This window comes from Rattus norvegicus, chromosome 2 (genome assembly GCF_021556685.1).
Source record: "Rattus norvegicus strain SHRSP/BbbUtx chromosome 2, alternate assembly SHRSP_T2T, whole genome shotgun sequence".
Lineage (NCBI taxonomy): Eukaryota > Metazoa > Chordata > Mammalia > Rodentia > Muridae > Rattus > Rattus norvegicus.
Window position 1 is genome coordinate 30242708 of NC_141535.1, and position 25498 is coordinate 30268205.

The 25498-nt window shown below is 48.1% G+C and overlaps 1 protein-coding gene and 1 long non-coding RNA gene across 3 annotated transcripts; one reads left to right on the forward strand and one right to left on the reverse strand.

Annotated features, from left to right (window-relative positions):
- Nucleotides 1-480: 480 nt before the first annotated feature.
- Nucleotides 481-3037, reverse strand: LOC147996004 (uncharacterized). Of its 2 annotated transcripts, none has more exons than XR_015670451.1 (2): nucleotides 2807-3037; nucleotides 481-2172 (listed from the first exon to the last, which is right to left on the reverse strand). It is a non-coding gene; the product is annotated as an uncharacterized LOC147996004 (long non-coding RNA). The 2 variants fall into 2 exon arrangements; XR_015670452.1 differs by having other exon boundaries at nucleotides 2586-3008.
- Nucleotides 3038-4304: 1267 nt separating this feature from the next.
- On the forward strand, nucleotides 4305-16168 carry Enc1 (ectodermal-neural cortex 1). Its single transcript, NM_001003401.2, is given in 3 exon segments — nucleotides 4305-4589; nucleotides 8036-9849; nucleotides 13651-16168. A coding segment is annotated over 1 exon segment (1770 nt). The 5' UTR covers nucleotides 4305-4589; nucleotides 8036-8048; the 3' UTR covers nucleotides 9819-9849; nucleotides 13651-16168.
- The last annotated feature ends 9330 nt before the right edge of the window (nucleotides 16169-25498 follow it).

The window sequence follows — 25498 nt, forward strand, 5'->3', positions numbered from 1 at the left end:
GTGAGGTGTTGAAGGGGGTTGTGCTGAGCCCTTCAGGTCCTCTTTTGGGAACGAAGGACCAATCCCTACATTTGCTAGTGGCTGTGGTCCTCCTTCAGAGCTTTCAGTATGAAACTGTCACCTTGCAAGAGCCATAGCCCCTTTTCTACTGAGGTAGACACCACAAGCTTGGTCTTCTCAGCTGAACGGAACACGAGCGTGCGCATGCGCACCTGTGCATGTACGCGGAAGGAGGGCGCTCAGTGAGGGCGAGGTTATCTGTCCCTGTTCCCCTGAGGTTGGACTCCCACCGCCATCTCTCCCACTGCAAATCCCTTTTTCCTTTTCCTTCCACACTTGTGTGACCAGGAGATAGCACCTCTGGCTGGATGCCCGCTTCCTAGCACGAATTCAACCCGATGAAAAGAAAAGCACAGATTCCGTGTGCTTCTTACTTTTGTTGTTGTTGGTGGCGTTACCAAGTATTTGAAAAGAAGCAACTTAAGGAGAAAAAAGGATTTATTTGGGCTCATAATTTAAAGAAATAAAGTCCACCGTGGGGAGCGGTGGTGCTTAGGATTATAGGCGTGTGAGATGGTTGGTCACACTGCATCTTCGGTGAGCAGAGGGAGGTGAATGCCGGTGGTCAGTTCATTTTCCATCCCCCCCCCCCCATCACCCATGTATTCATCCTGAAACCACAACCTCATGGGCTGGCACTGTCTCCATTCAGGGTGGGGGTCTTCCTCCCCAATGGAAACTCTCTGAAAATGCCCTCTCTGACATATGCCTTGAGGTATGTCTCTCCTAGGTGATTTTAAATCCAGTCCAGTTGACAATAAAAATTAGTCATCGCACCTTGGGTGGGCATTTGGCCCTCAGCCATGTTGACTCTACTGGGCCTGGTTCTCAAAGCCTAGGTTGGAGGGCTGCACCATCTTCCTCACACAGATCGAGAAAGGGACTCAAAGAACAAAGGGGGGCCCTTCTGGAATCCCAGCAGGGGACATGTCTGAATTTGGGTAAGGCTTTGGGAACCTGCAAGTGGCAGGGTGGCAGCTGCCTGGCCCAGTTGGGTCTAATCCCCTGAGCTGTCCAGTCCCTGGCACTGTGATTGTATGGTGTTAATTAAATCACTCTCATTAATTCAGCCCGAGAATAATTAGGAATGAATGAAGATAGATTAGGTTTGAAGGCAGCTAATACATTTAACCCCACGCTGCTGATTTTGCAGCCTAGCAAAAATAATATTGTTAAGGAAGATAACAAGGCCAAAGCCTTCTTAACAGCATTCAAAACAACCTTGGTTTAGTGTCCCAAGGCCAGGCAAAGACAGCTTCCCAGCGGCCCGCAGGACCAACCTATCTAACATCCTGAATCAAGCTCAGGCTGTTGTACAAAGCAAAGGAGTGGCCTCCTCTCCTGAGGTCTGACGTCTCGGTATCCGGCCCTGTTTGTTCTAGTCCAGGGCAATCCCGATTCTGTGGAGTTTTCTTCCTGTACATGCACACAACTCACCTTTGCTTCCTGTGAACAAGGCGATAAGAATGACTCTTACCATTGGCCGGAAGACGCCATAAAAATGACATAGTTTGAGTTTCTATGATCATAAATCCACCAACTTGCGAATCACTCTCAGCCTTGAGGAAGGCATTTGAAACCGCCCAACAGTCTGAAGAAGTCTCATACTCTGGCTCGAGCCAATCACTGTGGTCTAAGGGTCATCGGAAACGCACACTTTCCTAAAATGTAAGTTCAGTTCCTGTGTCCTTCAGCGTTTTCTGGTTTGCATAACCCACATAAACAAATCCCATCACCTCGAATTGCTTATCTCCCAGTAGCAGATGAAGGGATGTATAGGGTTCCTGAATTCATTTCAGGAGTTTCCAGGCTGCAATTTTGTTTTCTTGTTTTGAAGCACGGGGAAGCGCTAATTAGGCAGAAAAGATACAGCAGGGGAGAACGGCTGGCTGGACTTGGCATTCTTTTAGCACCACTTGCTTAGCCAAGCTCTCTACAAAGGGAAGCAAACTTCACTGTTTGCTTCATTGTGGATGCTGCAATTTCCAGGTGGTAGATGCAATAGACACGATTATCTGTCCTTTGCCAGGTGGCTTCTGGCAAACATCCCCAACCATCCAGCTGACGTATGTACTTATACTGCTTCTAGGCAGCGGCAGCAGTTCAAGGTGGCTTTGGGGAAAAGAAAAGACGTATTTCGTCAAAAGAGAAGATGTGTTAACTTCTTAATGGAACACTGCTCCACTGGAACACATTAAGTGTTAGTCCCCTAAACCAATGTATTTGTGCTTGACCCAATCCCAGACAGGTGAAAACAGAAAAGGAAGGGACCAGAAAGTGCAGTAGTCGGCCGTGGTGCCTCTCATACCTGGCCACAGAACATAGAAAGGTGTTTTTAAAAGACATGGAGACCCATTCCCATTTCCCCCTTGTGAGAATCTATCTCTGGTGAGAACTCCGTTTCCACCCGTTTGCTTTCTATTGGTTGTATCTTTCTCTCCTCGGGAACTAAATTGAGCCTGCCTGGCTCTTGCTGCCCCTGGCTCCTTGCCCCACCCCCACCCCCCACGGCACCTGGTTCTTACTTTGAATCCATTGAGCTTTTCCGGCTTTGTAAAGCAAAATGGAGCCAAGACGCTATCAAAAATTAAAATAGGAAACAGATTTGAAAAGGCTGTAGTGAGGCTGACGAGTTAATGCTAAGAAAGGACTTAAGAGGGCACTGTCTTTCTTTGCGATGAGCAAAATTTATCAGCCTGGATAATGGGAGAGGAAGCCAGAAGGGGAGCTGGGATAAAGAACCGACCTTACTGGTTTCAGCAGGCTGTGGTCTCAGGAAGCGCCATGTGGAGCCTCCTGAGCCGGTTTAAACCTTTGTTACGCCTGGCGTTTTAAGAAAAGGAAGACTCGGGGCGCAGCGTTGGGGAAATGGAGAGGACAGGGTAAAGTCGATCTCCCGGGCCACTATTGAGGGTGTGCAGATCTCCAGACAGGCAATTCACATCGCCCAAGACTTTTCCTTGCTCACCTGTACGATAAGGGGTTGGGCCAATGATCTATACAGTTCGTCCCTACGTATCTCAAATGCGGAGTAAGAGCCAACTCAAAAGTGGCGTTTTAGCTCCCAGCCAAATGCCCTGGCACAAAGAGTCAGAAATGAGAGTCATAAACAGTTGTGGCTACATGAATTGATTTTTTTTTCGAATACTCTCGAGGCTTTACGGTGTGTGTGTGTGTGTGTGTGTGTGTGTGTGTGTGTGTGTGTGTGTGTGTGTGGGGTGGGGTACTATTTCTTGACTGAGCTCCAAAATCCACCAACCAACAAAACCCAAGAAAGGCCGAGTCTCGAGGTGACTGAGACGCCTTCCCTACCAGGAGGAGGCAGCGTGACTGCTCCTTGGAGGAGTTTGCTTTGAATCTAGCGGCCCTGGCGATTGGTTGCGAAACACGTGGGCCCGCAGGACCCAGCCGGGGTTGCTGTGGCTCCAGCTCCGAGCGAGGCAGAGTCCTGTCGCGGGTTCCTCACCAATTTGGGGTGGGGAAGGCAGACACCCGGCAAGAGCCTGGAGTAGAAGTCTGGCTTCTTGCCAGCAAGTAACCCAAAGTCCACTTGCTCGACCCGCAGTGTCCCCAAGGTCCAAACCAGGGCTTCTTCCCTTGCTCCAGCGGGAACGAGGCTCTGCCTGCGGTTGGGGGATCTAACCCAATGAGTGGCTGTGCTTGCCGGTGCGTGGGACCCCCGGCCTGGCCTTGACTATTCCACTGAGCATTCTTAGGTTCCCCGCACCCTTGAGCACAGGAAAGCTCCCAGGGCTGCTTTCCCCTGCAGTGGACGCCCCAGCCCCCGACCCAGCCTTGAATAGGGTTGACCCGGAGAGGCGAAGGTCCTCGGAGCCCCTCAAACTTATTTTCTTCGCGGTCCCCAGGGGCTGCAGCTGCCCGTAGCTGAGCTAGGGCGTCCGCTTTGTCTCCGTTCACTCCCCGCCCCACTTCCCTGGTTCCTCTCCGGCAAACTCCCCCCGACAGCCCCCACCTCCAGCCCCCAGCTCCTCCCGCTCCAGCCCGCAGCGTGGACGCGCTTCCTCCCTCCTCCCACTAGCGAGTCTCTTTGCATACGCGCCCCCTCCCGGGCGCAACTTATAGCCCGGCGCACGGTGGCCCGGCGCAGTCTGCTCCCGCAGCCTCAGAGCGGTCGGCGCGACGGAGGCGCTGCAGAGACCCAGAGCCGACGCCAGGCGGCCGCCAGCGCTCCCGCCGCAGCCCGGCTCCCTCCCACTGCGTGCAGCCCGCCTTCCTTAGCGGCGCGGCCGCCGCAGGCTCACTCTCCCCTGGCTAGGCGAGCGCCCGCAGACGCTTGGCCCGGCCGGGGCGCCAGGTCCGTAGCTGCTGATCGGGAGACCGAGATCAGCTGCCTGCCGGAGCCGGCCTGAGAGCCACTACCCGGGAAGCCATCGCCTCCCTTCCCGGCGCTCTTTTCTCCCCGGCGATCGCCACCGCTTCCTGGAACAGAGACGCCTTTCTTCGGCTCCCTGCGGGTGACCGAGGCAAGAACCCCAGCCGGTTGTGTGCGGAGGCCAGTCGCCACTACTGTAAGTTTGCCCTGCAACCCCAAACCTGTTGCGGGCGCCCGGGTTTCGGGGGTTGGGAGGTCTGCCGCAGGGTGTGCTTGCGAGCACCGAGCCGGCGCCGGCCACCCTGGCTGTGGCTTAAGCCCAGGAGGTGCTCTCGAGGCAGAACTGTGGCTGGTGTGAGACAGCACTGGGAGAGCGACTTGCCTCTCCTCTGCAGTGTAACGCCCGGGCAAGTCTCGGTGTGTGCGAGGAGCCAGGTTGGGGGATGTTATTACCCCGGCTCCCAGCAGCCTTCAGGCAGCCCAGAGCGTGGGATCGGTTCCCCAGGGTGCCTCGTAGCCGGTTCCGGGGGACGGTGGGGGCCATGCCCAGACCTCCTCATGCGGGCACTTGACTTCAGCCAAATGAATGAAAACTGGTTCCTGAAAAACGAGTTTCCTCTCCTGCAAGCTTTTGCCTTTTAGAATGACATTAATTTCAAAGGCTAGGAATTGGTGGGCGGGGTGGAGATGAAACGGTGAACTTGGACTTGTAATTTGGTGTCGCCCTCACTGGCATGTCCAGCGTGTTAAATAGCGTTGCAAGTGTTGTAGGGGACTGTGGCGAAGAGCTATTTTTGTAAACATCTTTATAGTGTGGTTCCATTGTTGTCAATAATGTGAATGCTGGAGAACATCTGCCTGGTGTCTTTTCTCGTGGGATTGAGATCAAGCTTCAAACCAGGAGAGAGACGGAGGTGCTCCCAGTGTTGGAGGCAGACATCATGCGTGTGAACAGGAGTAAATGAGCCGAAGTTACTGAACTAGATGCCCTTTTGATGTTCACAGTAATAGCAGTCTTTTTCTCTGCCTTCTTTGTAGATGCAAGTTAAGTATATATGTGCGTTTGGGGGACCATTTCCTTAGCATTCAGACTTATGTCTCTGGGGGCTTTAAAAAATGTTGGGAAGAACGATTCATTTTATGTTTAAGGTGTGTTTAGAAAAGGTATACATTATTTCTGTGGCTATTTTGATGTTTGCGTGCTTCTAAACCAGGGAGCACATTGTCTCCCTTGGGTCTTCAAGTGCACCTTTTGTTTTAATCATACAGTGGTTGCAAGATGAGAAATTGTGACCGTGACATCCCTTTCCTGTGGGATGGGGTCCAAGGTGATAGGGTAGACGGTGCCTTCTGGTTTTCGGGGGGGGGACTTAGAAAACACAGACGCAGCAGCGTGTTGCACGTCTTGTAGGTCTTCTAGACAAACTGTTTTCTTAAGTATACACCTGGTTGTAGTTGTTTTATACCACCCTGACTCTCTAGCCCTGTGGGATTCCAGCTCAGCCTGCTAGCACTTAGATGCTTGTGTTCCTGGCGTTCCTTTCTTGGCTCGCAGCCCGAGAGGAGGCAGCTTCCATAGAGTAGACAATCATTTAGAGGTTTAGGCTTAAAATCTTCCTCAGAATAACTCAGACTGAACTGCACTCATTTAAATGGCATCACAGTGGTAAAGCAAGCAGGCTGCAAGTTCATGGGCTCTGAACACTTGGTAAGCTTAATGTATTCACAGAGGATGCCTCTAATGGGTCATTCTTCAGAACTTTCTACATGGGGTTAAGCTGGGCTTCGCTTGAGGTAGGATTGGTGCTTGAGATAGGGGTGATGCTTGGGTCCTCCTCATCTTCCTACCTACTGGAAATTTCTGGGTGCTTGCAAAGGTTTTGTAACACTGGAGCTTTGTAACTTTGATGCTTTCTTAGTTCTCCTTGGCCTTGTTTACTCATCGTGAAAGGTAACATTCCAAAAGCAGAGGAAAACAAGTTACCTCACCTAAAGACATGGGCGAATGTCCGGGCAAACACCTACCTTTGTTACTTTTCTCAGTGCCGACTTTCACAGCTGCTGGGGGTGGAGGGATGCAGTTATATAGCTCATGAATCTGGTAAGTCATCTATATTTATTAATAATTCCTGGAGTATAAATAAAAAGGTCTGAATGACTGAAGGAAGAGCAGGGTTTCAGCTGTGCTGTAAGTTCTGGCTGTTTGGGTCAGAAAAGGTAACAGTAGCTAACTACAAGGTCTGTCCCCCTGGCATAAGCAACCTCTGGAATCCTGAGGGGCAGGTTCTTAAGGCTTTATCTTCTGTTAGAGCCCTAGAAGAGTTCTGTCAGAAGGGGGAGTTTATTCCATTTTTCAAGATGGACAGTGGACATAGTCCACCTTATTGGCCCCCAGTTTTCTTACAGCAGATACTCAAAAAAGATAGCATTAGATTCCACTGATGCTAATTTTGGTACTTAGAAAAGCACTATAGTTAGCCAATAAATTCTACAATGGCCCTTTATGAACAATGGCTGTTAAAATTCACACATAGGCACATGAATCAATCTCTCTCTCTCTCACTCTCTCTCTCTCTCTCTCTCTCACACACACACACACACACACACACACACACACCTCCCTTTGTGCTTTTAAATTTACATAAAGCACCGTTTGCAGTTTGAACTCCCAATATGCAGGTGCGGTATCTGCAGGTACGTAACAGTCCTGGTGATGGAGTGTTTAATCAAAGAGGTGGGTGGAAGCATCCTTTGTTCTTGTGATGGTTTTCCAAGAATGGGTATAGAGCAGGAAGAACAGAAAAACAGCACGGAGCTGCCTGCTCAAAACATTCTTCCTTTTATGTGCCAAAGTCTGATTTTGGAAGCTGTCCAGGTTCAGAAAGATGGGAGGTAATTGTGGCCAGAATCTATCCTGGGCTTCCACTGCAGCCTGCTGATCAATGGACGGAAATGTTTACATTCTGGTGCATTTAGAGCTCAGTAGTGGTAGAGCTGTCTAGTTAGAAACTGTGTCTTTTACCTTAGAGTAAAAGCTTGACCACTTCAGGAGTTGGGTAGTTATGTGTATGCAGAGTTTGGATCTGACCAAAGGAATTCTTAATAGACTTTCTAATTATAGGCGTTTGTTTCACACATGGCTTTATATTGCATAGGGCTTTAAAGCCATTGGCCTCCTGATGTTCCTGGCATTATGAGAGCGGGAAGCTTGGCATTTTAAGTGGCCTGTAGTGAATCAGCTGGCCTGGCTCTGGGAACTGAGAGACTGAGACCTGCCTCCCTCAGCTTCTGCTGACTTACAGTTCCGAGAACCTCTGTATCCTGACAGTTGGCAGTCAGGTCTTCCAAAATAAACCCAGTTTTAAGCCGTGCTTCCAGTCCCTTAGCCCACTTCCCCTTACCCGCCCCCCACCCCCAACCATGAATGGTTCAGAATAGCTCAACAGCATTATAAGGGTTGTGTCTCCTTCCAGGTTGTTCTCTCCCGCTTTGTTCTGGCCATACCCTCCTCCTCAGACCGGGAGGCTGCAGGACTAACAACAACAAGGCTCTGTTTTCTTTGTCTAAGTGATTGTTGCTTTGCGCTACAGCTGGGAACATCAAGAGCATTGTCTTCAATGGGTTTGTTTGGTTTTCTTTTAGGAGTTGAAACAAAATGTCCGTCAGCGTGCATGAGAACCGCAAGTCCAGGGCCAGCAGCGGCTCCATCAACATCTACCTGTTTCATAAGTCTTCCTATGCCGACAGTGTTCTCACTCACTTGAACCTTCTGCGTCAGCAGAGGCTCTTTACAGACGTCCTCCTTCATGCGGGAAACAGGACCTTCCCTTGCCACCGGGCAGTGTTGGCTGCCTGCAGCCGCTACTTCGAAGCCATGTTCAGTGGTGGCCTGAAAGAGAGCCAGGACAGTGAGGTGAACTTCGACAATTCCATCCACCCAGAAGTCTTAGAGCTGCTTCTGGACTACGCATACTCCTCCCGGGTCATCATCAATGAAGAAAATGCTGAGTCCCTCCTGGAGGCTGGTGACATGCTGGAGTTTCAGGACATCAGGGATGCATGTGCAGAATTCCTGGAGAAGAACCTGCATCCCACCAACTGCTTAGGGATGCTGCTGCTGTCTGACGCCCACCAGTGCACCAAGCTGTACGAACTCTCCTGGAGAATGTGTCTGAGCAACTTCCAAACCATCCGGAAGAATGAAGATTTTCTCCAGTTGCCCCAGGACATGGTGGTGCAGCTCCTGTCCAGCGAAGAACTGGAGACAGAAGACGAAAGGCTGGTGTATGAGTCTGCAATGAACTGGATTAGCTATGACCTGAAGAAACGCTACTGTTACCTCCCGGAACTGTTGCAGACAGTGAGGCTGGCCCTCCTTCCTGCCATCTATCTCATGGAGAACGTGGCAATGGAAGAACTCATCACCAAGCAGAGAAAGAGTAAGGAGATTGTGGAAGAGGCCATCCGGTGCAAACTAAAAATCTTACAGAATGACGGCGTGGTCACCAGTCTCTGTGCTCGCCCTCGGAAAACTGGCCACGCCCTGTTCCTCCTGGGAGGGCAGACTTTCATGTGTGACAAACTGTACTTGGTAGACCAGAAGGCTAAAGAAATCATTCCCAAGGCTGACATTCCCAGCCCGAGGAAAGAGTTCAGTGCGTGTGCGATTGGCTGCAAAGTGTATATTACTGGGGGGCGGGGATCAGAGAACGGAGTCTCAAAAGATGTCTGGGTTTATGATACCCTGCATGAGGAATGGTCCAAGGCTGCCCCCATGCTGGTGGCCAGGTTTGGCCATGGATCAGCCGAACTGAAGCACTGCCTGTATGTGGTCGGTGGGCACACAGCTGCAACTGGCTGCCTCCCAGCCTCTCCTTCAGTCTCTCTAAAGCAAGTAGAACAATATGACCCCACAACCAACAAATGGACCATGGTAGCCCCACTCCGAGAAGGTGTCAGCAATGCTGCTGTAGTGAGCGCCAAGCTCAAGCTGTTCGCTTTCGGAGGTACCAGCGTAAGCCACGACAAGCTTCCTAAGGTTCAGTGTTATGACCAGTGTGAAAACAGATGGACAGTTCCAGCCACCTGTCCCCAGCCCTGGCGTTACACAGCCGCAGCTGTGCTGGGGAACCAGATTTTTATCATGGGTGGGGATACAGAATTCTCAGCCTGCTCTGCTTACAAGTTCAACAGTGAAACTTACCAGTGGACCAAGGTAGGAGACGTGACAGCCAAGCGCATGAGCTGCCATGCCGTGGCCTCCGGGAACAAGCTTTACGTGGTTGGAGGATACTTCGGCATTCAGCGCTGCAAGACGTTGGACTGTTACGATCCGACTTTAGATGTGTGGAACAGCATAACCACGGTTCCCTACTCTCTGATCCCTACCGCGTTCGTCAGCACCTGGAAACACCTGCCTTCCTAATGCAGAGCAAACCAAGGAGAGCACGAGTGAGGTAAGAACCGTAGCCGGGGGTGCAGCAGGAGCACACTTGAGTTCAGAGGACGGGGAGCGAGATGTACTGCCTGTTCTCCATCTGAAGTCACACACGTAAAAATGAAAGACTTTGCGCCCCTGCAACAGAACCGCTTGGCGTTGGCCCCTACTAAAACCCCTCCTTAACAGAAACCAGTGGTTCTCAGCTATCACTGAACCTCAGAATCTCCCAAAGAGATTTTTAGGAACTGCCCATTCTAGAGGCATTATTTTGTTGGGTTTGGAGTGGAACCCACGCTAGCAGTACCTTAAAGAAAGTTTTCCAGGGATCCGAGTATCCAGCCAAGTTGGGAAACCCAGACTCCCATTCGTGATTCCAGCCAGTGGTTGTAAAATGCTCACTGTGCTCCTAGAGCAGGACCACGTGCTTCACAAAAGCATCCTTTGGATGCTCAGAACAAACCCCCTGGGATGTTATTTCTAATCTCCCTAGGCAGGTGAACAACCGTGATTCCTATGGAGCCTGACTTGTAAATTGCCCAAAGTCATAGACCTCAACAAGTGGTCAAGGTCCGTAAGGAATCCACCCGGGGAGCCTGAGCCCAGAGCACAAACACCTCAGTATGCAGTCAGACGGCTACCTGATAAGCCTGAACCTCATCTCGGTATCGTTCCAGAGAGACTGGGTTGCTATTCCGATTTCACGTCTTCAGATCTTTCTGTACTTAATAGAATTAGAAAAACACGGCTCACCTTTCCTAGTTTACTGACACCAAGGTTGTATATTCGCATATTTAAAATGTCTTCCCTCAGGTTATACTCGTCCTTCAGAGCATGGATTAGTTTTGGAGGGTGATCTAGGTTCTCATGGAAGGTGACCCTTGTGGAGACACATTCAGCCCTGACTTCATCCTTTTTAAGAGTTAACCGGTCAGCCTGACCCTATTGCTGGGACCAACAAAATTGGTGTCCTGTGTCATATAGCTGAGTACATAATGGTTGTCTGGCGTGAGTAAGAACATATTATTCTCTTGGATCCAATAATTAATCTTCAGTCTGCACAGTTAGGTGTCACGTGTGACTGCTTAGCTACTGTGAAGCATCCTCAGGAATTGGTGCAGCGTGTGTGTATGTGTGTGTGTGTACGTGCGTGCGTGCTAGGTTCCTGTTGGCTGTGGTAAACACCACGACTAAAAAACGGGGGGTGGGGTGGGGGGTGTCATTTCCTCTTGTGTGTTACCAGGTCACAGCCCATGAGTGAGGAAGGGACTACTCACTACTGACTTGCTCCCTTAGCTCCCTCAGACTGCGTTCTTATACATCTCAAGACCGCCTGCCCAGAGACAGCACCATTTACAGTGGCCTGGGCCCTCCCACATCAATCATAAATCAAAAAGCTGTCTGAACGGTCTGTAGAGGTGAAGTTGACTGAGGTTCCCTCCTCTCCAATGACTCTAGCTTTTGTCAAGTTGACAAAACAATGACAAAACCCAAACTGGTTTAACAGAGAGCCTAGGGGCGCACCGATTCCCTACTCACTGCTAACAGTAAGAGAAGAAAATAATGTCACTGTGGAGGACTCTGAGTACAGACTCATTACCAGGGAATGTTGGTTCAACTTCCCTTAGGGTGGCACACCTTTCACGGGGCCTTTGAAAGGAAAAATGGGGGTACCCCTTGGTGGTGGTGAGCTAAGCAGAGGGGTTTCATCTTTTTGACCTTTCTTTGCCCACATTCAGTAGCTCACTTACAAGCACCAAGATCAGTTTCCCTTTCACATCCTGCTATGTCTGTTTACAACCCTTTGGCTGTCCCCGCCACAGCCTGTCCCAGCCAGCAGGGCAATGGTCCCTGGGCATGAGATTCCTCCAGAGGAGCAGCAAGTCAGAAACCTCCTCCGAGGACCAATCTCCTGACAGCAGCCCACACCAAACTGGTTTGTGCAACCTTGCTGGCATCCCAGTAATCCAGAATAAACAAGCGTTCTGCGAGTGGTTATTTCATTTGAGATACGGGTGCATGACTCAACTCTCAAGCAGGTCTAAAGAACGTCTTAGGTGAAAAGCGCTAATTAACAGATTCAAAATTAAGAGTTAGTCCAGAACTGGCTGTGTATGCAGTGGAGCTAGAAAAATTGCCAGGGGTGATCGGTGGCAGTAGGTCAGAAATGACTACCGGGAGAATGGGAAGCAAAGACGGGAAGGTGAGGCAAGCAGAGAGGTTACGAGTGTTCTCCGGTCCTCGTTTCAGATCTTTCTGGACTTGGGACAGCTCTTTCGTTGAGAGTGATTTCAATCACGATGTCCAAAAAACTGTTCCAGTTCAGATGAGTGGGTGGTGAGAACACCTAGCCCCAGTTAAGCCCAGAGCCAGCTTTTCCTGCAGTGAGACCTTGCTCTGATCTGGCTGGAGTTCACTCTGTGTGTCCTGGGGACATTCTGTTCCTTTGATTATCAGCTGTTTGTGATTTCTATTCTTCAGTTTTGGCTCCCTTTTCCAGCTCAGAGTGAGTGTGTTAAGGTATTTGAACCTAATCGCTTGTTTCCGGTCCCTGGGAAACAGAGCAAAAGAAATGTCGTGTTACATGTAAAACAGCATTCTTCGCCCTTGGTATTCCCGACGGAAGAGTCAAGCGCAGAGAAATTGATCTTGATAGGGCCAGCTTGCTGCTTTTAAAGGGTGCCGTGAGTCCCTGATCAAAGCCAGTTTTTTTCAGTTTCCTACAGAACAATGGTTTAAATTTCTAAAGTTTACTGTACGCAAGATGTTGTTGAAGACACTTAGAGCTGGGTGGAATGACATTCAGACCTGGCCCTTGGGTGTTAGCATGGCTCTCCAGTCTGAGTCCTCCAAATACTGGCCCAAGCTGAATGCATGCAAGGTTAGCAGACACCTTCCCAGGTCAGAAGCCTCATCCACCGTAGAGATCTGAACTGACCCCTGCTGCTCTGTCAGGGAAACCACTCTGATTTTCTAGTGATTTTTGTGGTGTTTTATGGCCTCTGCTTGACAGGATGCGGACTTCTGTTTGCTTTGTGACTTCTTTTAGAAATTCCCCCCTCTTTCTTTCTGCGTGTGCCACAGCTTGAAATGTTACATATTACAAGACACATTCTTTTGGCCTAATGTGACTGTATAGGTTACAGGGAGGTGGGGCTTAGGGATGACACCGAAGGCTAAGGAATGTCTTGCAGGCTTGAATCACTATTAGACAACAGCCAAGAGAAACAACAAGGAACTGACTCACACTTCTGAACACATACTAGCCAAAGACAAGAATTTGATGCAATTAACGAGTGGCCCTGCAAAAACTCCCTTTGTCCCTCCTTGTATACATCAAGGCAGTGAGCGTTGGAGATGGATTTTAAACTGTGGCCACCTTCTATCTCTGAAAAGCCTACCTTGGATTCTTTATGATCAGTGGACTTAGGGTGCTGTCTCCTTTTCTTGATTCCTCCTCCCCCTAGTGATTATGTCACAGTAGCTCTTTTTCCAAACATTGGAAACAGAAGATGGCAGCTTGTCATAGTATCAGCATGTGTAGGCTTGAGTTTGAACATACTCGTGTATAAGGTAAGAAAGGAATGGGCACCATTGTTTTATGGACTGACCATCCTCATGGTATCAACTTGCTGGGTGTGCACATTTTCTACTGAACACAATTCTGTTGACTTCAGACCTTCAGGAGTGGTATTGCCCAGTTCTGCCCCGAGCCTATAATTTTTTTCTAAATTGTGTGCTTAATAGCAAATGTCTTAAACCACGTTGTATCACAAATCCTTCATACCTTTTTGTTTGTTTGTTTTTCCTCCTGTTTTAGCTCACTCTGACACACACGAGATGTCGTTTCTGCTCTGAAGAAGGCAAGTTTAATGAAGAGAAAGAAAAAAAACAGGAGCAGTTGCTACTAAACTCCTCGAATACCATTGGCTGCACCTTGTGAACACTCTTTAAGTGGACATGAAGGAAGGGGTGGGGGAGGGGGCGGGTTTTTTTTTTCCCCCAATGTAAGTAGCACATGGTTTAAATATGAATGACTGAACTTGTGATCTAGTCCTTGTCTGGTAATTGTGGATTAATGTCAGCGTTAATCAGCCCCTCAAAGGGAGAGAGAAGCTGGGCTTTTCCCTTGTTGTACCTCATTCAGCTTCTGATTTCCACGGCCCCACCATTTATGTGCAAGATTTGAAATGGTTGTCAGCTTCCTCTGAGGACTGAGCTTGAAGCCTCTCTTCCAGCTGCTGTTAGAGATGCAGAGCCGAGCAAGGGTCAGGAGGGAAGCTGACCTGGCTGACTGAATAAGGGGGAACCCCAGGACTCTCCACTCATCTCCAAGACTTGTGGTCCCCAGGAACGTCTGGAAACAATGGGGACATTGTTGGTCGGCTGTTTGGTAGATGCTATTTATAAGTGACTTTAAACCTTCTCTTGGCTGTTAAGAAATGTGTTCTAGATTTAGCTATTTATTGTTTGCGGCCTGCATGCTGAAACAGTGCTTACGTTGTTGTCTCCACGTGTATGGGCCTGTGGAGACGGTCGTATGTTTTGCACATTTCGTAGCTGTTGGTGTGCTTTGCCGTGTGCGTGCACGCAGACACACAAAAAGAAAACTTTGGGACTATAATTTGGAGGATAAGTAAAGGGTGGGTGGGGGAAGGGTGCATTTTTGAAGTGTCCGGACAGAGACAGATTCTGAGATGGAAACTTAAATTACATCCCAGAGGCAGGGAAACTATGAAGTCACCGTTCCTAGACCACCCCTTACTGAGGTTCCACGGTCACACTGACGGCAGGACCCACAAGGGCAGGGTATTGGTCTGCCCTCCTTTCTCCTGTCTGTCTGACTTACCTAACTTTGGTCTCGGCTGCTGACACTTGGAAAGGACCAAATTACTTGATAGTATTTCCCCCTGTTTGTGTAATAGCCTGAAACCTTGGAGAGGTTCCAGAATACTTCTGTATATAGGGCACAGGTGAAGACATTGTCCAAAGCTTATTTATTTATCTATTTATTTACCCTGGCTGAGTAACCACACCAGTAGGGGGAAAACTAAAATGTGTTGAGTGTAAACAAAGTCACCAGCCTGGCTAGAAATTCTCCCTGGAAAACATCCATTTTGATACAATGTAAACGTTAGTGTCCACCCTTAGATACATGTTGAAAGAGAGCTTTGGTACGCGGAAGTGGCATCTTTGGTCACACACCATGCCAAAGTGAAGAGGTGGCCAGTGGAGGTCTTCCGGTCCTGTCGGGATCATTTGTGAATACATTCTTTGCCCCTCTTAAGTACTTGTTTACTAAACATGTGCAGTGGTAGGTATTAGTGTTAGATCACAGTGGGCACTTCCCTGGGGATCTGGGGAAGACCAGAGCTTGCAACTCTGCCTGTTTTGATCCCTATTTCTCACAGTGCTGTATTAAAAAAAATAGGATTTAAGACAGATAACCACCTTTACATTGTGAGTGTGTTTGCCTTGTCTAACGACAGATAATTCCTTAACATTTCTCTTCACCTTAGTACTTTAGGCTAATTATACACGTCTGTCTATGCCATGAGTAAGTGGACTGTAGTCGGACCAAAAGAAAACAAATGAGCCGTTGGACCATTTGTGCAGTCAGTTTCTGGTCCTTAGATGTATCCTAAGCAGTAAGTGTCTGATTGTACCCTGGTGGTATGATCAGTTGTCTCGTAGCTGTCTCAGCTCCACAGTTTACAATGCAAATCTGTCTCAAGATCTTCACGTCACTGCTGCTGAGAGCAGGGAGAATTCTCTGCAGCTGTTTCAAAGTTGTGGCCCGGCCTTGAATCCTCTGTTAATTACTGTGTGAGCCAGAGGGAGCTGCCCAGCAAGGGTGGGCCCCCAGCCGGCAGGGGAACTTTCTAGACTCCCCGCTCATTCAATTGATCTAGGCATTCGGGCCTGCTACTTGACCATTCTCGCCCTGTGAAATGTCCCACACTTTGAAGCAAATACAATTCACAGCACAGTACACACAAAAACCCTGGCATAAGACAGGGGAGGTTCTTCTTATTTTGTGAGCCGGTTGCCCTGGAAACGGATAACAAAGGGCAGCCTTCCACTTCTGGCATAATGGTGGAGCCTCTTTTCTCAGGCTTGACACCTGTCTGAATAAGAGTGATTAGAGCCGCATAATATCCCTCTCTTGGCTATTGAATATGTGGTTCACATACCAAACCCTGTAGAAGTTAGAAGACGGTCGTGTTCGTATGTTGTTTGCTTCCACTACATTTTTGAGGTTTTGTAAAACTGTTATTTTTTTTTCACGATGTGAAACTGAAGGTCAATAAATTATTAGAGATTTTCTCTTCATTGTATGTATGAGTTTTTATTTGACAGCAATGAAGTTTTAAGCATTGGAAATGTCTTTTCTCGTTAAATCAAAATGAAGGTTATTTTAAGTGTTTTCTGAATGTATCTTTAACCATTTAGCACCGATTTCTATGGAAGGAGTTTTGCACATAAAAAAATTATTTGATTCTTTATCTCCTCTCCCTTCCTTCTCCTTTCCTCTTCCTTCTCCCCTCCCTCCTCTCACTCTCTAGCTGACTTAAACTCTCAAAAGTAGACAAGGCTGACCTTGAACTCTGTTCCCTGTCTCTGCCTGAGTTCGGCATCATGAGAGTAGGAAATCTTTAAGCAAAGCAGCATTCATCCTTTCTGTGTCACTTGTAAGCTGAAGTGCTCTGTGCATTCCTTATATTGGAATCTAGACTATGCTTCTTAGTGGGTTGTACCTTGTTAAAGAGCTATCTGAGGAAGGGGTGGAGCCTTGTTCTCCCTATCCAATGACACCCAGGTTTGAAGAGTGTCAGTCATTCTCTGGAAGGAGGCAGAATGCAGTGTGATCTGCAGACACACTTGGCTGCTTCTGAGTTGACAGCTGGCTGTGTGTGGAGCTGGATGAAGCCTCCTGCTCTCTCTTCACAGTGGCTTCATGTCACACCGATGTCCCTTTATCACTTGGGCCAGGCTCCTGATTGTTCCCGTGTGCAGAGCAATGTTGGGCACAGTCTTCCCTGGCCAGAAACTAAATGCAACCTAATAGGGACTCTAGGAGTCAGTCTCGTGAGCAGGCATAATGCAGTTACAACTGCTGGACCTTGACCAAGGTGCCAGCAGAGACCTTGAGTTGACAGAAGGCTCAGTTGGTTCCATGCTGGGTGAGGCTGGGGTAGAGCCAAGCTTTTGGGAACAAATGTCCGAGTCTTTAGATTCCAAAGGCAGAGTGTGTGTGACCTGTGGAAACCTAGTGGTTCACACAAGTATGACAACAGATGATGGGGAAGAGGGGAACTTGACACAAGTTCATAAGTGAAACTTGGAAGAGTGGAGAATAACTGCTAATGGAGACTTGTTATGAACAGAACTTTTAAAATTGTGTATATGTGAGTGTGTGTGTGCCCTAGATGGCAATTCGCAACTGTGTACACATGCATTGGGAAGCCAGAGGACAACCTCGGTGTTGTTTAGCCACAGGTGGCACCCACTTTGCTTTTTCAGATGGTCTCTGACTGGCCTTGGGGCTGGCTCACTAGGCTAGGCTGTCTGTCCAGTTAGCTCCAGGAATCCGCCTGTTACTGCCTCCCCAGCTCTGGGATTATAACCATGTGCTACTGTACGTGGCCTTCAAAGTTGATTCTGGGGATGGAACTCTGGTCCCTAGGCTTATATGACAAACACTTTACCAGCAGAGCTGTGTCCCCAGCCCTGGACAGATTTTTGTGTGTGTATGTAGCTCAGCTGGGACACGGGGACATGTGAAGAAGGTGCTCCATATTATAACCTCTCACCTTCAGACAGCAGAATCAGCTCAAACATGAAAGTTTCAACGACTTCTGTTTGCATGGCAGCAATCTGTCCATGGTGGTAAAACCAGGGGTGCCTAGCATATCACCAGGGCGTGCTGTCAGGAGTCTGACGAGATTCTCTAGACTTTGTTCTCCTGGGCTTGGACCTTAGTTCTCGTGATCATGGGGTGGCAGCTACACCCCCAGAATCATATCTGTTTTCTGAGGAGATCAGAATGGGTGAAAAGACATATGCCCAAGGAAGTGCTTTATTTTCCTTAGCATGCTAATAGTTTGCCTAACAGATTCACTTTTAATCTCTTGATAAGAACCAGATCATGTGAACTTATCAAGATGGATGAATGGCTAGGGAGAGAATCCCCCATCCCCAAGCCAGTGGCACTGATTTCACCAGTAAGGGGAAAAAGAGAACCGACAACTGATGAACCCAGGTTATCCACTATGGTGGGTGGTGTGTGTGGGGTTGCCTCTCACAGTCAATAGCAGAGCCACTGTAAACCACAGTTCTGTTGACATGTGTGGGTGCCATGATGACCTGAGGACCCCGATAGTGATGAGCTTGACAGTCACTAGCTTAGATACATGCAGAAACCGTTCTCAACGTCTCTCAGCCCCGCTTCCTCCGTCCTAATGGAGGCTCCACCAACAGGTGCAAAGAGCAAAGCTGAGCAGTGTAATGAATTTAAGGAAAGCGCCAAGCTCGTGCCAGGCACACAGTATGTCCTTGGTAATGTATACTTGTATAACACGGTTGGGAGGAGCATGTGAATGGATGTCAACTCCAGCGTTTGCCCTGGCAGGTGAGTGTGAAGACTGCACAGCACTGCTGAGGAGTGATTCCTTCTCACGGCTGCCCTCCAGAGCAGCCTCTGATTGCCCCCCATCCAGTACAACAGGGAGTCAGTTTAAAGAGATTACATAACTAGTCCAAAGGACTAGGGACCCTGGATTTCCAGGCAAGCTCTCTGGAATGTCCTATAGGCCTAGAAATGTGGAAGGAGATGACCAAGAGACAAGAGACTAAGACTGGGAGCTCAAGGTTGGCTTGATCTGTTGTGTCCAGAAGCCTGGACTTGGGGAGATGATTGAGGAGACCAGTGGCTCTTGAGGCTGCCTGGCATGAGGGCAAACAAGCAAGTGCAACGTGTCTTTGCCATGTCTCAAAGAATCCTGACAATGGATGCCCAAAGATAACATCACAGAGAGAGGGAGAGGAAGGGAGGGGCAGAGGAAGGGAGGGAGGGAGGGAGAAAGGGAGGAGAGGAAAAATCAGACCCCTAGGAGGTTGATAACGACTTAAGACTCAAACTGAGTCACCAACCAGAAAGCTAGCCTATTTCTAAGCAGTCTTGGAAGAACTCAGATCACAATGTCTTGCAACTGGTCCAGAAAGCCAAATACCCCCATAAAAAGTAGCTTCAAAAGGGACTGGAGAGATAGCTTAGTTAGTAAAGTGTTTGCTGTGCAAGCATGGAGACTCAAGAAGAGGGGTGTGGGGAGCTGGAGGCCCGAGGATCCCTGGGGCTTGCTGGTCACCAGTCTAGCAGATTTGGCAAACACCAGGCTAGTTAGAGATGTATCTTAAAAACAAGGATGAATGCTCATGAGGAATTACACCCATGCTAATTTTCTGCATACACACACACGCACACACACACACACACACACACACACACACACACACACACACACACACACACACACACAGAGCCTCGGACGGCCAGTTCTTGATTAATAACTGACAGGTTCCAAAGTTTTCATCCCTCAAAAAAAAAAAGCCACATACACACACACACACACACACACACACACACACACACACACACACACACAAAACAAAAAACAAACAAACAAAAAAAAAAAAACAAAACTAAATGTATGTTCCAACCAATCACCACGGCAGGATGCTGGCTGGCATCTAGTGGGCCCACCTGCTGTCTCCCAAAGCTGACCGACTCTATTCAACCCCAGCCTTCTCCTCCCTCCTCCCCTACAATGAAGCCTTCCCACTTGACTTCCTTTGAGTTTCTGCCAGCGGCGGTGGCCCGGTTCCCTTGCTGTGTGTGACAGCTCTGAATGAGCTGCAGTTGCTTGAGGCTGCTTTTTGTCTCTACCCCCTTTTCTATAGACAAATGTTTGTTCATTAAAATAAGTAAATATCTCAATAGACGGGTTCCCAGAAAAGAGGTGAGGATCAAGTTGTGGGTTCTGGACAAGCTAAGGGGTTGAGAAGGTTGCTGCTGTTGCCCTGAATGCCTGGGTATAAAAGGTGCACATAATTCCTATAGCACGAGGAGAAAGGATCTTGAGTGAAGGGAATTGAAGGAGGGCATCTGGCCTGGCACAGGGAGAGAGTTGCTTTGTTTGGGAGTGTTTTTGAGTAAAGCGTCTACAGCCGCATTCATGATGCACATGAACGTATGAATAAATGCAAACAGTTAACAGCTAATTCCTGGTCCTGCCTGTTGCAAATCTTAAGTGTTCCGCCTGTCTGACATGTACTCAGACTTAGCCATCTGTCCCACACTTGAATTTAATCAGAGACAATGAATTTCAAAGCTCTTACCATTTGTCAGACATTGGAAAACTCTAGGTTCAAGACCTAACTTTTAGAGGAGGGGAGGATCGCACACTGCGGTGTGACTGACTCAAAAGCAGTTCTGCTAAGTAAATGATAAATCTACCATAAATCTACCATAGCCACGTCCAGCTCTGCTCACAGCCGGGCTTGCTTTGTGAGTCTTGAGAAACCAAAGGAGACAGAGTTTCTGTCTAGCTCTTTAGTCCGGTTTCCTTGGCAACCATAACCGTTATCTGGGCAAAGATGGGTGGCTGCGGTTGGGGAGAGGCTGTTGGAATTTCAGCAAGTCTTTTACCAATCCTCTGCTGTGTTAACAGATCACTTGTTCTACCCCTAAGTTGTTTTACAACTACTCGTTAGGGGGTGTTGGGAGGTGGACTGGCTAGCTGAGACCTGCCCCTCCCATGCCCGGGAACTGGGCTAATACTGTGACCACAAAGGTGAGCGCAGGCTCTTAGTAGACATGACCAAATAAAGTGCCAAGAACAGTATCTACTCCTTCTGAGACTGCCCCGGATGCATGGAAAGCTTTAAATATCCTGCCCATCACCCACTCTGGCGAAGGGAACCAATTTGAGAGAACTTAGGAATTTTGAAATAATTGATATATTTGAAGGGTAGAGAAAGAGCAGAAGAAAGCTTGGGAGTATGTGTTTGTGGGTGGTAGTCTGCGTGAGAGCCTTTTCTGGTGTTTCCTGAGAGTCTATCTAATCAAAAGACAGAGGAGAGTCAACCAGCACCCTCGTTCAAAATGGAAATTAGCTATGCTGTTGACGAGGTCTACTAGTCGATCTACAGACAATATCTTCTTATTATAATATCGCAATAAAAGGGTTCTCAGAAATGAAGTGTCTATGAATCAGGCTAGTGTGAAGGTTAAAAGGGATGAGACCAGGTTCAGGCGCCAACACTGAGCTAGAGAAGCATAAGAATAAATAAAGACTTGTAGGTGAGGGAGAGAACGAGAAAGACAAAGTTGTACTTGATATGTTGTGGCTAGGGAGGAGAAGGAGGGTAGGGTGGCTGGGGGAGTGGAACTATCTGAATGATACGCACTGGTGGGTGAATGCATAGTTCAAACCTATGGAACGCAGAACACTGAGAGCTAGACCTGGCATGCCCTGGGTGATAGTGACATGTCTGGGTTGTTACAAATGTAGATTGTAACAATTGTACCACTGTGGGACCAGGTGTCCATAGAGAGGGGAGTAAGGTGGACACTGGCTGTTAGCTCTTTACTTTCACTTCCTTTTACTGCAAGCCTAACTATTCTGAAGATAAATCTGTGAAGCACCCCAAAGAGGTAGATAAACGACTCAAGCCCAAATATTATGAAAATATGGAACTAAAAGGAGTCTCGGGTTGGGGATTTAGCTCAGTGGTAGAGTGTTTACCTAGCAAGCGCAAGGCCCTGGGTTCAGTCCCCAGCTCCGGAAAAAAAAAAAAAGGAGTCTCGTAGAGATTTGGCGTAAATCATTTGCCCCACTAAAGCATGGTGTACCTATTTACCTTGTGTGCCAGGTTAGCATTTCTTCTAAGCTCTGCCCATCAGTTGCCTAGCAACGCCAGGTAGGTGCCTGGCTTGCTATAAAAGGACTGTTTGGCCTCTCCCTCTCTTTGACCTCTCTCTCTTCTAGTCCTCCCTCCACTCCCCAGTGTTCCCAGCCGGTGCCTTCCCTTCTTACTCTCTCCTCTCTCTTTCTGTCCTTCTCTGTCCCTTTCTTTCCCACACTCCCTTCTCACTCCCCTTCTCATACCCCCAAATAAACTTCATTTATACCAGACCCGTCCTATGACTGGTACGTTTGGGGCAGGGGGATGTTTCAGCATGAGCCCGCTAAGGCATCCCCTCCCACCTCATCAAGCCACTGCATTACAAAACATCCTACAATGCCATGTCCTGGAAAGAGAAAACTGACCCTGTGACTTTATGAAACACAGAGCTGGCCTTCCACCTAAGTGCTTGGAATCACAGGTGTGAAATGAGGCTCTTTTGCATGTCTGCCTGCACACTGATGATGCCTCCCACCATCGTGACAAGGGATTAAACTCCTGAAACTGTAAACCAGCCCCAATTACATGGTTGCCTTTATAAGAGTTGCCTTGATCATGGTGTCTCCTCACAGCAATAAAAACCAAACTAAGACACACATCACCTTGAGTTCTGGTTCCCCCTGCCTCTGCCTCCCAAGTGCTGGGTGACATGGGTGTTCCCCCATGCCTGCCTGTGTCTTCATTTAAATATCTTCCTAGCCATCTGTGTCTTGCCAACTGCTTCGAGCTGGGCAGTAACTCTGAAGGGCTACAATCGAAGACTAAGGTTGAAATTGCAACACTTATGGCCTCAGTTTGGGGCCTCGAGAGTTCTTATGTGGGTGGGGTGTGTGTAGGTTATGTAAGAAAGAGTTGTAGAGGGGATCGGACTCTCCACGACCCAGTGTGAGCATTTCCTTTCTCCAGGAACTCTTTTCTTTCTCTTTTATATTTGGGAGGTGTCTCTCTCTCTCTCTCTCTCTCTCTCTCTCTCTCTCTCTCTCTCTCTCTCTCTCTCTGTGTGTGTGTGTGTGTGTGTGTGTGTGTTTGCATGTAAGTGCACGACACATGTCACTGTGCATGTAGAGGTGGGAAGCCAACCTCGGACATCAGTCTTTGCCTTCTACTCCATTCGAAAGGCAGCTTGCTCACTGTTGCAGTGGAAAGCCACCTGACCTGATAACCTTGATACTCTCCTTTCCCCACCGTCTGTCTGGAAGGAGGATCACAAGGTCTCAGATGGTCACTACAGCATCTGGCCTTATGTGGGTTCTGGGCATCTGGAACTCATGCCCTCACACTTGTGCAGCAGGTGCCCGACCCACCGAGCTATCCCTGCGGGCTCAAAAAGAAACTTCCAGCATTTGGCGCTGTCCGCTCAAGTAGAGTGATGTGATTGCTGTGTTCACAACTAAGCTGCAATTCAAGCAGGATTTTCAGAGCACCTCAGCCTCTAACAGCTCATAAAAACCTCGCAGTAACTTTAGAATGCATAACATCTGCTTATTTCATTCCGTTACAAGTCGCCTGGGCAAAAGCTCTTCCCAACTCTGTCCCATAAATGAGCTAATATCCAATTAGAACACCGCGAAAAGCAGTAGCAGTCATTCCAGTGACAACCCATGACAAAGCGTTAAAGGCAATGCCACTCCTCCACGTTAACAGGAGCAAACCAACACATACATTTTTTTGTCGTCAAGCTGGGCTAGTAATGTCTAACCAGCTCTAACAGGGTAACTACTGAGGAGATACTGATCTTTGCCACTTTGAGAGGAAACTCTTTTTGTCCGGGGGTTTTCAATAAAAGGGCTTGGTAGCCATTTACTGTGCCTTAGGCATACCGTGGCTCTTTAGCATGTCATAGGGGTGCCTTCTGCCTCTTGTGTCCATGATTTTCCCATGAAGACCTTTGAGGGTTGCTATGAGGGATTACACTGAATTTCTGCCCCTTTTCTCATCCCATTTATTTTATTTTACTTTATTATTATTTTTTTAAAAGACAGAGTCTCGCTGTGTGGTTCGAGCTTGTTTGAAACTACTGATCCCTCTGCCTCAGCATCCCGAGTCTTAGGATTATAGGTGTGTGCCACCACACAGCTTCTCTCCTCTCATTTAAAACGGCCATTACATTCCCCGTGAAATGCATGCTGACTGAAAGGCGTTTTGCAAAAAACACTTCTGCAAGGATCTTCCTGCTCCGGAGGCCACAGGAACTTCCATTCATCCTTTTCATTTTCCCATATATGCTAACCCCTGCCAAGAGTGTCCTTCATAGTCAGATCTCCCTCAGCTCCCCCCTACCCGTGTGTGTGTGTGTGTGTGTGTGTGTGTGTGTGTGTGTGTACACCCTCCAGTGTTGTTCCTTGTTCCTCAGGGGCTGTCCACTTTAATTTTCGAGGTATCTTTCATTCATCTGGAATTGACAAGTAGGCTGGGCTGACTGGTAGTGAGCATTAGGAAGCCTTTGCAAGGCAAGCATTTTATCAACCAAGCCATCTTGCCTGCTCTGGTTTTCTCTTTCGTATATATCGTTTCCAATTTGGGAGGCAGAAAGATCAGAAACTCAAAGCCAGTCTGGGCTGTCCTAAACCAAGGCAAACTAAAGTAAACCCCGTTTCTAAAGATGCCAAAAGGATGGTGGCCAGAGGTCCCACTCTGGTTCCATGTGGTAGGACTAGAGGAGTGACCCCTGGTCCCACAGCCTGTGGTGCCTGACCCGTTTAGTCTGCGGGGCACGAACTGACTGAGAACAGTGTGAATCAGGCCCTGCCTGGTCTGAGGAGGAATCCTGCCCTAGGCTGACTTCCGCTTCAGTTCTCCAAGTTCTGTTTATTCCAAACTTCTGTTTATTCCAAACACAGAGCTCTCTCTGCACATGGTAAGTCCGGCAGGTGTCAGGTTTATAGTTGACCTTGAATCCTGACTCTTAATCCTAGTGCTTCATTTTCTGTGATGACAAAGTTCTTTAAAACACCAATATACTGTCTGCAGCCCTGAGCTAATTGTCTCTGTGGTTCACATACAAGGCTGAAGCCAGAAGAACAAACAACATTAGCCATAGAAGCAGGGCAAAATTTGGGCCATCCCCCTTTTTCTCACAAACCTAATGTAACCTGAGATTTATTAAATTACTTTTACCATGTACCTGTCCCTCCTATTGAAATGCGAGAAAGAGGTGAAGTTAAAAATGACCAATCTGCTGGTCTTCACCCAGATGATCTATTCCCCAGGAGCTGCAGAAAACCACAGACAGCCCATACTTTGGTACAAACTTATCTCTAGAATTTAACTGACAGAGGAGTGACAGATGACGAAGAGAAAGTTACTTGAACCCAAAAAAAAGTTGACTGGATCCTTTTCATGTTTCAGCCCGATAAATATAGTTTCAACTTTCTTCTTCTTCTTTTTTTTAAAACCAAAATTAAACTTAGAAACTTGGGCTGTTCCCTTTATAATGAGGTGCATAAAACTACATTGATTTAAATAGTAATAGGCACTCACTCAACTGCCGTCTCACTTGACAGCTGAAATTCCAAATGGAAATGTTTCCCAAAAAACTTGAGATTTTTTTTTGGTAGAGAGGTTTTGCCTTTGCATATCACCTAGGGCCTGAAGGTTCACAAAAATGAACTAAAAGACCAAATAGGTCCATCTTTCTCCTTCCTCTCCTCTTATTCTCTCCTTTTTTCCCCTCTCCTCCTCCTCTTTCTCTTCTTCCCCTT